The following is a 17,148-nucleotide window of genomic DNA, read 5'->3' as shown; positions in this document are numbered from 1 at the left end:
CTTAGAGAGAAGCTCTTTGGGCTGTTGTCTATTTGAGCTTCATGGATCTAGACGCTTATCTCTTTTAAGACCTGGGATGTTTTCAGCTATTATTTCAGAAAATATGCTTTCTGTACTGTTCATTTCTTCTCCCTCTGGAATTGCTCTAATGTGACTATTTGCTTGCTTAATGATGTCCCATAGTTGTTGTAGGTTTTCTTCATTTCTTTTCATTCTTTTTTCTTTGTTTTCCTCTGACTGGATTAATTCAGAAGACCTATCTTTGAATTCAAAAATATTTTTTCCCCTGCTTGATCAAGTCTTTTACTGTAGTTCTCAATTATATTAACTTTGTTCACTGAATACTTTGGCTGCACAACTTCTATAGCGCTCTTTGCTGTGTTATCTTTCTCTGTGTCAAATGCATTGCACAAATTATGAATCATATTTTTAAATTTCTTTGAAGTGTTGGTTCATACTTTTGGTTTACCAAGCATCCTTGAGATTAGTATACTGAATTCCCTTTCGGACATTTTTTTTTTATTTCCTCTTTGAGAGCTGCTGCTGCTGAAAGTTATTGTATTTCCTTGAAGTTGGTATGTTTGCTTGCTTTTTAAAATTTCTTATGTCTCTACATTGATATCTGTGCTGGTACTATGGCAATCTTCCAATTTTATAGATTTTGGGGGGCTTTAGGGAGAGACTAAGGTGTCAGTTTGCTATGGTTTGTTAGTTATGACTGTGGAAGGCACACTCTACTTTCTGTGTGGTTTCTTCAGCTGTAGACTGTTGGCAATGTCTCGTTGCTCCAGTAGTCAGGGATACAGGTTTTGATTACTGTAGACTGTGGTCCAGTTTTGCCAGGGATAGAGTTGCTGTCCTGCTGACTGTTGCACAGCACATACTCCAGTGGGGAGGGCCATGGGCTGGGCTCAGGCACTGCTGGGTGCTGTGGGCCAGCTGGCTGTGCAGCAGGCTTACCAACAGGATAGGGCTGCTGCCTGGCTGGAGAACAGATTGGGTGCAGGCATGTGCAGGTGTGTCAGGTCACTGGCTGTGTGTCCACTTCTCCTTGGGAAGGTCACTCTTCCTCTGGGGTTTATAAGCTGAAGTCTCAACCATTCTGCTAGGCCTTGATCTTGGTCAACTGTGGTTATGGTGCTGCAGTCCCCTGTGTGAACAGGTGGAATGACATGGTCTCTCAAGGGTGGAGCTGCATGGCGAGGTGCACTGCAGTAGTGGCTCCAGTTTCAAGATATGCACCTCTGAAGGTGCACTGCGGATGCCTTCTGCTTCAGCACCTTCACATTGAGATGATGCTTGTCCTCAGCCTTCCCTGGGCTTGTCTTCTGTGGAGAGTGCCAGAATCCCTTTGGCTACCACTCCACAGAAGAGATGCTGTCTCCATGCCAAATGGGCACAGAGGCAGCTCAGGGAAAACTAGCAGGAGCAAGTTATGGTATATTTAGGGCTCATGCAGGGAAATGAGGAGATCAAGTCCTAAGAGTTTTAATAATTTCAAACTCAAACACAAGGCTACTCAGATTTAAAACTGTAAATATTCTACCTTTTTGCTATTATAAAGATGTTCATTTTTATAGCTCTGGGAAGACACAGATAGAAGAAAAAGGAGTGCCTAGTTCTCCGTATATAAACTTGGGGCACATCAGTCTGTGAGATTTCTTTACACCAGCTTTTGAATTTTTTACATCTGCATTAAGATACAGGAGAGGACTTTGGACCATAGGAAACACAAGGCATCAGGCAACTTAGCTATTAGAAGACACAGAGAGCTCACAAGGCGGAGACTTTTCTTGTATCTCCCTTGTGAGTGGCAGAGACCTGCTGCCTCCCAGGATGCACATCGGCAGGAAGCAGGGATTGGAAGTAGAGCTCAGACACCAATCCAGGCTTTCCAATAGGGGATGCCAGCACTGCAGGCAGAGGCATTACTCATGATGCCATAGCAATGGCCACAGAAGATGCAAGCATTGTAAGTGGCATCTTAACTGTGGTGTCAATACCCACCCCTAGATACTTTCCCCCAAACACTGGAAGTAGAGCATGAGTTCCAGCCTTTCAAAACATGCCAGTGGGTAGTCAACTGGTTAATAACAAGAGTGCTGACCCATCTCAGATCTTTCTATATTGTAAGACATGGGGAAAAGAAGTGAGAAGACAGGTGAACTGCTCAAAGGGCTCATTTCTAGTCTGTCCAGGAGGCAGGACTCTTTCTCAAGCTTATCATCACTAGCTAGCATGTGACATCTAGTATGTACGCATACTGTTTGGATGGATCATGGATAAATGAGTGAGTGGGTTGGAGGATGCAAGGATATGTCTCAATCTGCCCAATAGTGATCTAAGTTTAAAAATCCTCTCTGGCATCAGGCCAGCCTGATGTGACAGTCCATTTGGTGGGACTAGAGACGAGGAACGGTCAGCAGCATCCTCCTTAGTCCCTGTCAAGATTCCCTCCCACTCCATATGTCATGAACCAGCATGTGGGAAACTCCACGTCAGCCCCCTGCAAGACGCTCAACGCTTCCCTTTCTGTGGCTTCCACTCTGAGGCTTTGTGAGTGCTGAGCCCCGGGAGAGTCATCACGCTTTGCTTAAGACTTCTTCATGCTTTTCTGCAGGAGAGAAAGCTCCAGATGGACTCAGCAGAAAAGCGAAGTAGAGTTGTCCGGGAGCTCGTGCACAGTGAGAGAAGATATGTGCAGATGCTGGAGGTCGTGAGAGATGTGTACGTGAGGCCGCTGGAAGCAGCCCTGGCATCCAACAGAGCGGTCCTGAGCGCTGCAAACCTGCAGATCATTTTCTCTGACATCTTGCGAGTTTTACATCTCAACAGGTAAACCTTAAATGTGCATGTTAAGCAAATTTTATTGTGTAGTGGGAGGAGCCCATGCTTAATTTGCAAAAGTGTAGGGAGGGGTGGGCGTTTGGTGCAGCAGCTAAGGCACGACTTGGGATACTTGTGTTTGAGTCTTGGCTCCTCCTCTTCTGGTCCATCTTCCTGCTGGAAGATGCACAGCCTGGGAGGCAGAGCATGGCCCCAGGTACTCGGGAGTTCCAGACCGAGTTTGAAGCTGCTGGTTTTGGTCCCTCCCCTGATTGGCTGTTGCAGGCCTCTAGGGAGTGAACCAGTAGATCAAAGAAAACCATCTTTTTCTCTCTTTCAAATAAACAAATAATTTTAAAAATTAACAATAAGGACAATTATAGGGAGCTCAGTCATTCTGTGACTGTGGGGGTCCCCAATGAGCTCACAAAGGGCAGAGGATCCCCTCTCTCCCTATAGTACTCACTGAGTTGTGACCGCTATGAATGCTTCCCAGAAGCCATTTCTTTTTTTTTCTTTGCTTAGCACAATATGGTGTTTTTTTTTTTTTTTTTAAGATTTATTATTATTGGAAAGCCGGATATACAGAGAGGAGGAGAGACAGAGAGGAAGATCTTCCATCCGATGTTTCACTCCCCAAGTGAGCCGCAACGGCCGGTGCACGCCAATCCGATGCCGGGAACCAGGAACCTCTTCCAGGTCTCCCACACGGATGCAGGGTCCCAAAGCTTTGGGCCGTCCTCGACTGCTTTCCCAGGCCACTAGCAGGGAACTGGATGGGAAGTGGAGCTGCGGGGATTAGAACCGGCGCCCATATGGGATCCCGGGGTGTTCAAGGCAAGGACTTTAGCCGCTAGGCCACGCTGCCGGGCCCCACAATATGGTTTTGTAGGCATAGGAATTTTTCTCTCTCCTCTTTGCTTCCCTATTTTCCCGTCCTGCGATTTTTTTCCCCTGTATTTTTCCAATGGTATAGTCCCTTGGTACACCTTACAAATTTAGCTTTCTGAGATTTACATGTATCATGACATCGTAAGTCCAGGCAAAGGTAGAAAACCTAGTATCATAAATGTTGAGGTGTATTCATAAGTCTCATTGAGAGTCCTCCTTTTATTGGGAAGTAGACACACATGCTGCATAGTACTTTTACTTCCTGGGACAGATGCACACACACACATTGTGCTTTGTGTATTGGCTGTCTAGTGTCACAGAACTAATGATATTTGACCTTTTGGGACTCATGCACTTCACTAAGCACAATGGTTTCCAGCTGGGACCATTTTTGTTGCAGATTACAAGATTTCTTTCCTCTTTATTGCTTGAGTAGTATTCCATTGAGCAGATGGACCAGTTTCTTTGTCCATTCTTCTATTGATGGGTCTTGGTTGATTCCATGTCTTCACAAGTGTGAACTGTGTTCCTATGAATATAGGGTTGCAGATCGATCCCCTGAATGCAGATTTTATTTCCTTTGGATATATTGCTAGGAGTGCAATAGGTGGATGATATGGTAGATCAAGTCTCAGTTGTCTGAACACTCTCCATACTGACTTCATTCTGTTGTACTAGTTTACAGCAGTGGAAGAGGGCACCTTTTACCCATATCCTCGCCAATAATTGCTGATTTCTGTATGTAGGGCATTCTCTAGATTTGGGGGAACCTCATTTCAGTTTTTAATTTGCATTTCCTAGGCAACCTTAGCAATTTTTTTCATGTGCCTACTAACCTTTTAAAATTTCATCTTTTGAGAACTATCTGTTCGGGTTCTTTGCCCATATTTTGACAGTTGTTTTGCTGTTGTTTCTGGAGCTCTGTAGATCTTGTGTGTTAGTCCCCTATTGGGTAGTGTGCGAAGGCTTTCTCCCATTCTGTTTGCCTCCTCACTTTATGGACTATTTCCCTTGCTATATGGAAGCTTCTTAGTTTGATGTAGCTCTTTTAATTTATTTTGGCCAGAACTGCCTGTGCGTTTGGTGTCTTTTCTGAGAAATCTTTGCCTGTGCCTATTCCTTATAGGGTGTTTGTCATGTTTTTCTCTAGTAATTTAATGGTGTTTGGGCATAGGTTTGGATCTTGGATCCATTTAGAGCTGATTTGTGTATAAGATGAAAGGTAGGGATCTTGCTTCCTCTGCAAGTGGTTATCCATTTCTACCTCTGTTTGTGATCATGGTGCAAGAACACTGTTCAGTGCCTGAGAACTCTGACAGCAGTCTGCTCATGCAAAAAACCACCACCAGGAGAGCTGCATGGAGCTGCTCTTGTTCTTCGTGGCAGTATGGCTGAGCACTGGAAAGAAATCAAATGACTGAATGGGATCAAGCCTCTAGGATGCTATGCTTACAGAGCTCAAGCTGGGAGTCGGTTTAACAGTATATGTTGTGAATGTGTAATACAACAGAATAGTTATTTCTGTATGTAAGAAAAAGACAAACTCAGTGTATGTTTCTCTGACTATAACTCTAAGCACTTGGAACTAACTCCTAGGTTCCAACTCCTACAAAATGAAGCAGGTCTGTTGTAGTTTCTAAGACCAAGGATGGATAGATAAGGGGTCAGCTTAACTCCAGAGGCCAGGTTGGAGGTACTTAGCTACTGAAGCAAACGGAGAATTTCCTTCATGGACTCAAAGCCTTAGATCAACTTCGCCTGCTGCCCTACTGAGGCCAGTTTGGGGTTAAGATGAGGATGTGGGCTGCCACCTGATTGAGTAGTTTTGAGCTTCCTGATAAGTCTTCGTTTAAAAAAAAACTAGTAAAAATGAAATGATAAAATTTTGCTGTAGGAATGGGCCTTTGGACTAGTATTTAAGATACTGGTTGAAACACTCACGCTTCTACTCTGCAGTGACTGGGTTTGTGGCTGGTCTCTGGTTCCCAACTCCAGTTTCCTGCTCATGTAGACCCTGAGAGACAGCAGTGATGGCTTAGGTAACTGGGTTCCTGCAGTTCACAGGGAGATGTGAATTGAGTTCCTGGCTCCTGGTTAGTGGACATTTGGGGAGTAAACCAGTGGGCAGCAGTTCTCTTTGTCTCTAACTAAATTAAAGTAACAAAACTTTGCTCTGAAGGGCCAGGTTGAGAAAGGCTGTATTAACGGCAGTGGATTCATGATTTAAATTAATAGATTATCAGAGGCTAATGAAATTCTAGTGTTTTCTCTTACTGCAGGCAGTTTCTAGATAATCTTAGAGACAGACTGCAGGACTGGGGCCCAGCTCACGGTGTGGGGGAACTATTCCTGAAGTTTGGAAGCCAGTTGAACACATACAGCAATTTCTTCAACAATTATCCTGTGGTTCTGAAAACCATTGAAAAGGTAAATGATTGAGTTGGTACCTTTCATTTCTTTAGAACTTCTGAGCTGGCAAGTTTTGGGTACAGTCTAAAGGGCTGGGTGGTATAGCACAGGCTGCTCATCTGCTTTTAAATCTCAGGCCCCTTGGCTTACCCCGTGAGCTCTCCAGAACAAGGTGCCCGACTTGGGGGCCGGCACAGTGCCTTCAGTGCCCTGGAGCTGGCTGTTGAACTGAGCTATTCCTCAATCACCTGCCTGAGTACCATCGGCTCCTGATACTCTGGGACTCAGTGGCAGGGCTGTTTCTCCATCCAGTTAGACTATAAGCTCTGACTTCACTGCCACCTTGTGTGGCCTCAACAAGGTCAGCTTCTTGGACTGCTGTATTGCCCAAAAGCTGTGTGAATAAAGCAGTCTCACAGAACTGACTCTGAGAGCAAGAATTGGGGTGCAAAGTGTCATGTACCATTTGAAACAAAATACTGTGCAAATGATTATAGTTGATGACACAGCACTAGCAACCACGTGTGCATGCTAGTGTCACAGATGAGAAAGCTGACGCTCAGAGAAGTTAAGCAGCTTGAAAAGGTCACATACTCAACTTATTCTAATTCTGATGTCGGCCTACCTGGTTGCAGAGCCCATTATGTTTGATGAATGCACTAGGTCCATAGTATGGTTACTGTGTTAGTAAGGCATGAGTACTATGGCTGGGAGTGTTCTGGGGGTGCTGCTTGCTCAGAACACAGAGCTTCACAACGGGATCCTCCAGAGAAGCCATGGCCATGTCACTCTGACCTTTCAGTGCCGAGAAGCGACTCCAGCCTTCCGAGCTTTTCTGAGGCGGCACGATAAGACGGTTGTCACCAACATGCAGAGGTAAGCCCTCTTCCCCAAGGTCAGGCATTCCTGACCTTCAGATGGAGACCTGGTTTCCTTCTCATGCTTCCTGCAGCCTGGCAGAGCTGCTACTGTTGCCATCCTGGAGATTTCAAGAGTACCTCCAGCTGCTCTATGCACTCAGGCTGCATACTCCTGCAGAACATGTGGACCGCGTGCACCTGACCACTGCCATTGACCAACTCAGAAAATACCAGGCTTACATAGACCAGGTGGGTGGCTGCCAACAATCATGCCCTTCCAGAATGTCACGGTGCCTCTGGGGCACTCTCACTGTGACATTCTTGATTCCCAAGTCGTTTCAATGCTAAGCCAACTGCTGTGTCCACTAATTCTGAATGCTAAGGTGTCTATCCTGAGCCAAGGCATGTGAGCTAGAATGCTGTCAGGTAACTGAGCAAATACAGCAAGACCTTTGTTAATATGATAGTAGATAGAATCAGAGATTTGACTTTTCTAAAACAACCAAGAGAAAACCCAGACATAAAAGACTTCAGTTTCTAGAAATACGTGTTGAAATGTGTTAAGTAGCTTTTCTGCCTTGAGGAGTACAGCAGCTGTAATCATTCAGACAGAATTCAGGATCTTGGGGTCAAGTGCTGTTGCTCTGCAGCTACTACCACTGTGTGGGGGTACACTGGATGTGCTGGCCCGTGTGAACTGCTCATGTGCAGTTCACCAAGACAAGCTTCAGTCGTCTTGTGATTTTCCTGTGTTGTAAAACCTCAACCATAGAAAACTGGGGGTGTTTTACTGCAGGTAATGAAGGTACCCAGCCCTGTATCAAGTGATGTAAAATATTTAACAGATTTGTCATAACTAAATATCTCACCATTTTCATTTGCCTGAAATCATTTGCTTTCCAGATGAAGCAACGTATTCACATGGAAGAGAGGCTGTCCGATATACAGAGAATCATCTGGGGGTGCCCCGTAAGTATTCGGGTTACTTACTCAATCTCATGCTTAGGAATGTTAAGTCAAAGTCACTGGAAAGAGGACACGCACAGCTCCAACTTGGCCCGCATTTGCGCCCTGCCTGCTGGGAGCCAGGCACTGCCAGGATGCACATTTACACTGCTGCTTTCTGGGAGGATGCTCTCTCTGCAGGGGCCCGGGGGCCTGATCATCCCTGTAGCTTTTTGACTCCTGGATTGATGTGCCTGCCATCATGATGCTCCTTGAGAAAAGAGGCCCCATGTTCTGCTTGGGTTCTCTCCCTGTCACCCAGAATTTGGTGAGGGATTTTCTGAACAACTTTAAGAAGTCCTATTAGCTGTTCCCTACCAAATACCCTCTGCTTCCAAAAAGAGTCCACCACACCTTCTTAGAGCATTCCGCTCCTACCTTATGATCCCCAAACCCAGGCTTATTGAGGACTCCTTAATAACCTCAGCCTCTCCTGGCACATGTATGCTTTGTACATTTGTTCCTTCTCTGAAATTGCTTGCCTTTTGTGCTTGATAGGTGAACATCTGTGCACCCTTTAGGAGTCCAGCTCCCCTGTACCTGCAGCCGGGAAACGTTCCTACTTTTGTTCTGCAGCATCTTGAACATCCTGGCCATGTGTTTCTGCAGCTCTTGGGCCCCTAGTGTCCAGCACACATCAGGTCCTTTCTATGGAAATGGGGTTGAATGAAAGTACCAGTTGACTGGATGTTTTCCTTTTATGGGGTCACTTTAGGGGGCAGTTGTTGCATCATAACTTTGATCTGTACATTTTAGTGGGCTGAGAAGTGGAGCTGAGACAGTCAACAGACTTTTACCTCCAGATTGCTGTTGCTGTCAAGAGATTGTTTCATAGCTAGAATAACACAAAGGTCTGGCTTCTTAGGATCAACCCAATCACTTCCTTTTCTTCTTTTAATGTGTTTTTATCTACATGGGACAAAGGCATTTTCACTCCTGAAATTTTCACTACATTTTCACTACAGCAGCAAAGGCTGGGATAGGTCCATGCCAGAGCCCCAGACTTCACTTGGGTCTGTCATGTGGGTACCACCGACCCAAGCACTCAAGTCCTCATCCTCTGTTGCCTCTCAGTAGGCGTTGGCAGGAAGCTACGTCATTAGTGGAGTAGCTGGGACTTGCACGAGCCCTCACGTATGGGATGCTGGCATTTCAAGCAGTAGTTTAGCCCACTTTACCATCTGCTTCCTTTCTTTGACAACTCCTCACCCTCAACTGATACTGGAAATGAATTTACCAGTGAAAAAACAATTTCATTAATTAAAATCTGACAAGTTAAAATGTAATTTCATTGCTAATTCTGTGATCTTGCTAAAATGAAAGTCATAAACAATGAAAACATTCACTTTTTATAATTGAACTGATTTCGAGTCAACACTTTTTATGACACATAAAATCATAAAATGATTATTCAAAATTGGGATCTTTTTTCATTTCTTAAATTTGTATATGCTTCTAATTTTGTTTTTAATTTTCCAGACTATATCGGAAGTAAGCAGGTATCTTATTAGGGTCCAAGATGTAGCCCAACTTCACTGCTGTGATGAGGAGATAAGCTTCTCCCTAAGGTAAGCAATGAATAAAACCCCTAAGGCTATGAAGTATCTAAAAGCATGTCTGTTTTCAATTTTAAAAAGAAGGGGAGAAATCAAGGAAAGGAAGAAGAAAAGAGCAGGTAACTCAGTTGTCTTTGTCCCTGGCCTTCAGTACCCTGCCTGCCAGACACTCTGTTCACTTAGGGTAATTCTCTGCAGTAAGTGTGAACAGTTACCCAGAATCCCTAGGAGACAGTTACTTTACCATCTTGCTTGAAGTCTAGGCAGGTACTTGAAGGGATGAGAGAAAAGAAATAGTCTCTGCCCAGATCACCAAGTGCACGGAAGTGGAACCTGAAGGAGCACCCCTTTCCTGCTCAGACAACAGCAAGTGGTATTGGATTTCACCCCAAAGGTTGATGCAACTGTAAGAAAGGGCCTGATTGTGTTGAGGACATGACCATATCCAGCATGCACTGCACTCAGAAGCATAAACACTGGCCAATGATCTCTGTAGATCTCTGCTGCATAGTTCATAAAACAAGCCAATCTACAGCAGGCAACAGAAGTGAACGGCGTGACTGTGCTTCAGTAAAACTGCATTTGTAAAAGCAGGTAGTGGGCAGTAATAATGGTGGTAATAATAATAATAATAATAATGGTAAAGACAATGACTCAATAAATAGTAACCAAATAAAAAGAAGTTAACTCCTTTAGTTTATCCAGCTCCCATTAAACAGAATCAAAAATTTGTTACTCCAATGAATATTTCAGCAAATATTTCCTAAAGTCACAGGGCAACAGTTTATATGGAAACCATCAGTCCCTTTTACATCTGTCCCCACCTAGAGTCAATCTTTTATTTATTTACTTGAAAGGCCAAGTGATATGAACAGCATGGGCCGGGGATGAGGAATGAGATTATTTTCATCCACTAGTTCACGTACTAACAGCCACAATGGCTGTGGCTCGCTCCATCTGTGTCTCTGATGTGAATGGCAGGGGCCCAAATACATGGGCCATCTTTTGATGCTCTCTTAGGTGCATTAGCAGAGTTGGAACAGAAATGGAGCAGGGGGCCAGCGCTGTAAGACACCTGGTTAAACCACTGCCTGCCCTGCCTGTATCCCTAAGAACACCAGTTCAAGTCCCGTCTACTCCACTTCCAATCCAGCTCTCTGCTAAATGTGCCTGAGGAAGCAGTGGAAGATAGCCTAAATGTGTAGCCTCCAGCACCTACACGGGAAACCCCAGAGGGAGCTCCTGGATCCTGGCTTTGGCCTCGCCCAGCCTTGGCTGTTGCAGCCATTGGGCAGTGAACCAGCAGATGGAAGATCTCTCTCTCCCTGTGTAACTCAGTCTTTCGAACAAATAAATTAATCTTTAAAAAGTGGAGCCAAGATTCAAGCTAATAAACCATATGGGAAGTCAGCATCACAGGCATTGGCTTAACCTACTACACCACAGTGCCAGGCCCCAAGGAATTGTTTTTAAGATTTAAAACAATTTTGCTTGTTTGAAAGGCAGAGTGACAGGGAAAGAGAACTGGGATCTTTCTGGTTCTCCCTCCAAATGCCTACATTAGCCCGGCCAAAGCCATGAACCCAGAACTCAGTCTGGGTCTGCCATGTGGGTGGTAGGCATAGACAAAGTCCTCATTTGCTGGCACTTTCTCCAAATGCCTCCAAATGTCTTGTTCAGGCTGGGCCGAAGTCCACACAGAGCCCACGTGGGTGGGAGGAACCCACTGACAGGAGCCGTTACTACTGGTCCCCAAGGTTTTTTTTTTTTTTTTAGATTTATTCATTTTATTTTTTTTTAAATTATTTATTATTTAACTTCAGTAATTACATTGTATTATGTGACACAGTTACATAGATACTTGGGTTACAGCCAGATATACAGAGAGGAGGAGAGACAGAGAGGAAGATCTTCCATCCGATGATTCACTCCCCAAGTGAGCCGCAACGGGCCGGGTCTCCCACACGGGTGCAGTGTCCCAATGCATTGGGCCGTCCTCGACTGCTTTCCCAGGCCACAAGCAGGGAGCTGGATGGGAAGTGGAGCTGCCGGGATTAGAACCGGCGCCCATATGGGATCCCGGGGCTTTCAAGGCAAGGACTTTAGCTGCTAGGCCACCCCGCTGGGCCCTGGTCCCCAAGGTTTTACATCAGTAGGAAGACAGCTGTCCAGAGCAAGAGCTGGGTAGTGGCTGTGACATGGGACCAGGAGGTCTTAACCAAGGCACCAAAAACAGCGAAGCTGCTAGGCTAGCCACTCCCCGCCCCCAGCCCTGGCCAATCGGATCCACCTGGGCAGGAGTCCTAGCCAGGTGTGGAGCTGGCACTCTGGTGTGGAGCACAGGTGTCTTAGCCACTCTGCTCAGTACTTGACCAGGTTTTCATCTTTTAATGAGCTGCTGCTCTCCTGTACCTTTGTAAGTACTTTCAACACTTTTTTTTAAACCTCTAAGGCAAGGATGGGAAGTCGGGGGTGGGGGTGGGTATTAGGTATCTCTTCTCCAGTGCACTGTTAGGCTGTGGTTAAAAACCCAGTTTGGGGGGCCCAGCGTGGTAGCCTAGTGGCTAAAGTCCTTGCCTTCCATGCGTCAGGATCCCATATGGGCACTGGTTTGTGTCCTGGCTGTTCCACCTTCCAGCCAGCTTCCTAGTTGTGGCCTGGGAAAGCAGCAAGAATGGCCCAAAGTCTTGGGACCCTGCATCTGTGTGGGAAACATGGAAGAAGCTCCTAGCTCCTGGTTTCACATCAGCTCAGCTCTGGAGGATATGGCTTGAGGAGTGAACTGTCTTTCCTTCTCTCTGGAAATCAGAATTTCCAATAAAAAAAATCTTTCAAAACAAAACAAAAAAACCATCCAGGCTGGTATGTTGCTCATACAGGTGCCCCTTGTGGGCAGGCCTTGGGTAACAACTCTAGGTGCACTTAATGGCTAATTTGTCCTCCCTGTGGGGAAGAAGGGGAGGGTATCTTCTTAGCTTCTCTGCGAGTACCTTGTAGGTTCCCAGAGGTCAAACTCAGAGCCACAGGGGAGCCACCAAAGTTTAATCATTCAAGTTAGTCTACACTGAATCTCTAGCATTGGCTTTTACTTTTTCTTCTTCCTACTTGCTGGCTCCAGTGGGGCTATTCCCTTGTTTCAGATAAGCAGGGATTCTATCTCCTTGAGATCACAGAATAACATGACTTCATCTCGATACCAGAGTAATTTTTTTCTCATTTAAATTGAGAATATCTACTTGTGCTGTGTGTCCTGGCTCTTGTTTGCTGTGTTTAGTAATGGCTCGTGTGCAGGTGGGTTACTAAGGGAGGACCCTGCTGGTCTGCGAAGCTGGAGCAGCACCAGCCACACAGTGGAGAATCGCAGAGCAGGACTTGGTAGTCCTGTGGCCTCGGGCACCTTCTACCAGATTCCCTGCGCTACCTGCCGCAACAAATGTAAGGAAGTTTTCAGATGAGAGAAGTTAATCCATACAGTAAACTAAGGCCAGGAATGTGCATAAAAATGTAAGCAGTGTTTTCTCTAAGGAAGAATTCCTTACGAAAATCCTGCAAATGGCATTTCTTGGGTTTCAGCCTTTCTCTACCTCCTGGGTGGTTAATACAGTAAACAACAAGAAAAAAACATGTCTAGAAGGTAGTGTACCAAGTAGCTGTGTTCCACTTTGCTGAGTCATTGAACCGTTTTATAAATAAGCAGAGAAACCCTGTTCAGGGAAAAAAAACAACAACCAGGCAACTCCCCTTGAGGCTGTGAGCTACCTGTGAGCAGAGGGGACTTTCCGAAAGGCCAGTCAGGCCCTGGCTTTCATTTCAGCTGCTTCAATATGTCAATGCTTCAACTTCAACCCAGAAATTAACGTAAGCTTCTGGTTTTGGAGAGAGATTGGGAGAGCTTAGTTTAGTGAGTGGTTTTTGGAGTTCCAGATAAAAGTTTAATGTTAACATATATATTTATAACATTCTCACAAAGAGATGGAAATGAGGATGTTTTTGTGTGCCTATCTTCCCTCACTCATACCCTCAGATTACAAAGGAGCTCATCTCCAAGTTCAAGTTTGTGTAGCCATCCCTTTCTTTTTTTTGGCAACTCCCCACTCATTGGGTCACAAACTACAATTCTCTCATTTACTTCCACTCTCAGTGTTGTCCCTTATAAAGACAAAAGTTGAATATCCATATTCCAAAGCCAAGTAGCCTTTAGACATAGCAGTGTTATTAAACACTTAACTTGCATGAGGAAAAAGCAACTGTTCTAATCAGTGATCTGGTTAGAATAGTGCCTCCTTCCTCCCCAGCCAAAAATAAAAAGCATGGTAGAACTCTCTTGTCTGTTAAGGTGGACATTCATCCCATACTCCCTGTCCGATTCACATTTCAAGTGTACCCCTTGCCTTCATGTTTCCCTGCTCCCTAGTCTGTATTTCTATTTGCTCTATTATTCTTAGAATCATGTCAACTTACCTGCATTACTTCATGCAAGGTATCAATGAACGTAAAGCACCCTGCTCCTCTGAACCTGAATTGTAACCAAAGACAGGAGCTGGATCTTATGGTTGGGTCAAACCTCTGCATTTCCATTTACCCATTATTTATAATATTTAAATATTTAAAATAATTCATACTTGAACACTGTTCAGATACCTGAACTTGAACCGTAGTATTGCTTGAAATTTTTCACCTGCCTGATCCCATCCTACTCAGCTCTTACATATGGTTGTGACCAATAAAGACCTAAATACCTTATATCTCCATCTGTGGCCTAGAGAGCAGTGGACTTGGCAACACCACTGATCCTCCCAGGAACCCTGCAGAATTTGCATTTAAAAAAGAAATCTCCAGGTAATTTAGATGCTCATTAAAGTATGAGCTACTAACTCTACTCCATCAGAATTTGCATTTAAAAAAAATCTCCAGGTAATTTAGATGCTCATTAAAGTATGTATTAGGTTAAACTCCTAGACATTATCATTTCAGGTTTATAAATGTCACCTGTAAGAGTCCCTCAGAGAACAATCTGAGTCCTTGATAAAAACACACACCCTCTGAGCAGCCCTTCTATGCCTATTTGACAGAATCAGCAGGGACCCTCCTCAAGTGGTACCGGATCCATTTAAAGTGCACTTGAAATGGGTACTGTTTGAGTACTGTCTGCTCCACTTCTGATCTAGCTTCCTGCGAATTTCCTGAGAAAGCAGCAGAGGAAAGCATAGATCTTTGGGCTCCTGAATCTACTTTTTATGACAGGAAGAAGCTCCCTGCTTTGGACAGACCCAATTCTGGTCATGGTGGCTGGTACTGTTAAACATGGTCCAAACATTAGGAAAGCAGTATTCCAAAATCCCACAGGAGCGAAGACCAGCACAGTTGTGTGGGTTTTTTAAAGCAGTCTGATGGAAGAGCTGTGTCCCATGGCTGATCACAGGGGCTTCCTGAGTGACCATGAAGAACAGCTTAAATTTTATTTAGAAAACTGATGAATATATAACTTAGCAGTTATTATCCAGTAAAAACTAGAGATTTAGTTCTATGAAGCAACTGCTTTTACTTTTACTTGAGATACCTAATACCACATCACCTGTTTTTTTCCAACGCAACCAGTTAAAGGTGAAACAAAAAAACCTTTATTTTCATTGGGTGACCTAATTATATTAAACAGAAACACTAAATTTGATAAGTGTTCAAAAGACAGGTTTAACATGATTCATTTTAATGAAGGAGGGGAAGTTCATTTTTCCCACATGTATTCTAAACGATCTGTTCAATGAGCAAGCTCAAACCACTCTACCAGGCACATGAGGGCCCACGAATTCCTCAGAGAGGAGGAAAGTTACAGAATGCTGAATGGACTGTGCCAAAGGCTGGTAGCTGGTAAACGCTTGGGCAATAAGATATCTTATCATCTGAGAGATGGTTAATTGTGTATGAAAACACCAATGTGTTCCATATTAAGACTGTCTCTCTCTCCATCTTGAACACAGGCTCTACGAACATATCCGTGACCTCAGCCTTTTCCTCTTCAGTGACGTCCTGCTTGTGGCTAGCCGGGCCACAGCTTACACTCCATTCGAAAGGACTTCAAAAACCACCTATCAGTTCATTGCATCAGTGGCTCTTCACAGATTGCTCATAGAAGACATTCCAGACTCCAAGTGTATGTATGCCTCCCCTTCTCAGGGACAAACACTTGCACAGAGGCGAATTATGTAGAATTCTGCAGCTGTTATGGCAGAGGTAGATACACAATGAGTTATTTGCCAAATCATAAATAAATCCTCACATATTAAGATTTCATTAAATAAGGTTACACTTTATCTCTGAAACAAGCAAAAGATAGGATGGCAGATATTGCTAAACATAGTCTGGACATCAGGAACGCAGCTTTCCAAAATCCCAAAGGAGAGAAGGCCAGTTGTGTGGTTTTATCAAGCAGTCTGACGGGAGAGCCAGGGCCCTCCGCTCTGTGTTGTCTGAAGGAGAGACTGTCTCAATGGAGCACTAGCTTAGGCTTTTATCCATTACTTTTCTATTCTACTAGGACTAGGATTTGAGGCAGCCACTTACATTTGCATTTAGGCTGGGAATTTTTCTATAAAGGGATCAACAGATTTGCAAAGGATAATTGGTAACTTGAGTACTGCATTCATAGTATTTCTGAGAAAAAGATCGCTTGGCACAATAGGAAATACTGTTCCTTTTTTAGTGAGCCTATATCTGACTTCCCAAGCGTAACAGGATCTGTCTCCCTCCTGTATTTGTTAGGCACAGAATCTGAATTTATCTGTGATGACAGCATTTCTCAATGCCATGTGAAGAAGGCACTTAAGATTAAGGCTGGAACCAAGATCTTAGAGAAGGGACTGATCTAGATGAGAGCTGCTTCCCAGTATGTTCATACCATTCTAAATTTAAGCCAAGAAACCCCAAGTGTGGGAATAAGTATTTCCACCTAGATGGCAAATTTAGTTAAACCAGGGTAGTTCTATATAAACTGCGGATGTATTTCAATACAGTAAAACAGGGCTCCTTTCAATACTTTGAGATAATCAGCTGTGCCCTACATAAAAGCACTGTTAAAAGCTAAGTGTAGTCAGCTAAGTGCAGCAGTTATCTCAGTTCTACCTTTGGCTCTCACGTCAGGCTTGTCTAAGTCTAGATTTTAATATCCCTCTTGTGAAAACTGTTGAAGACCTTCACTGAGTCCAGTTCCCTCTGGAGTGACTGAGACTAGGAATAAAAATGCACCAACTATCACTTAGAATTGGTTAATTAGATAATCCTAGAATTACTCATGAATTTTATGAAATTCTGAACTGGATCTGTCCTAGTTTGGGAACAGTTATTTTGAGCTAATTCTTAAATTTAAAAACTATTTTCTCTATCACCTGCAAAGATACATTAGCATACCCTATCAAATGCTTTTACAGATGTCAGGCATGCCTTCATTCTCCAAGGTCTGCAGTGGGAATGGATCTGTGCTACGGAGGAGGAGGAGGAGAAGGCCCTATGGCTGTCGGTACTCCAACATGCAATCAGAAGCAGCATGGACAAGTCAGACTGAACTTACAACACACGTCAGTGGTGTCAACTCTCCCTGGCAGAGA

General features: G+C 44.3%; 1 protein-coding gene across 1 annotated transcript in view; it reads left to right on the top strand.

Annotated features, from left to right (window-relative positions):
- ECT2L (epithelial cell transforming 2 like) overlaps positions 1 to 17,148 on the top strand; it is a 60,855-nt gene extending 43,707 nt beyond the window's left edge. Inside the window, exons 14-21 of the mRNA XM_036494151.2 lie at positions 2,621 to 2,835; positions 5,997 to 6,144; positions 6,929 to 7,002; positions 7,079 to 7,235; positions 7,890 to 7,955; positions 9,471 to 9,559; positions 15,526 to 15,698; positions 16,972 to 17,148. Of these exons, the coding sequence (XP_036350044.2) occupies positions 2,621 to 2,835; positions 5,997 to 6,144; positions 6,929 to 7,002; positions 7,079 to 7,235; positions 7,890 to 7,955; positions 9,471 to 9,559; positions 15,526 to 15,698; positions 16,972 to 17,105 (1,056 nt within the window). The 3' untranslated portion in view covers positions 17,106 to 17,148. The remainder of the gene's footprint in view (positions 1 to 2,620; positions 2,836 to 5,996; positions 6,145 to 6,928; positions 7,003 to 7,078; positions 7,236 to 7,889; positions 7,956 to 9,470; positions 9,560 to 15,525; positions 15,699 to 16,971) is intronic.

The sequence above is a fragment of the Ochotona princeps genome, chromosome 1 (assembly GCF_030435755.1).
Source record: "Ochotona princeps isolate mOchPri1 chromosome 1, mOchPri1.hap1, whole genome shotgun sequence".
Taxonomy (NCBI): domain Eukaryota; kingdom Metazoa; phylum Chordata; class Mammalia; order Lagomorpha; family Ochotonidae; genus Ochotona; species Ochotona princeps.
This window is presented reverse-complemented; position numbering and strand designations above follow the sequence as displayed.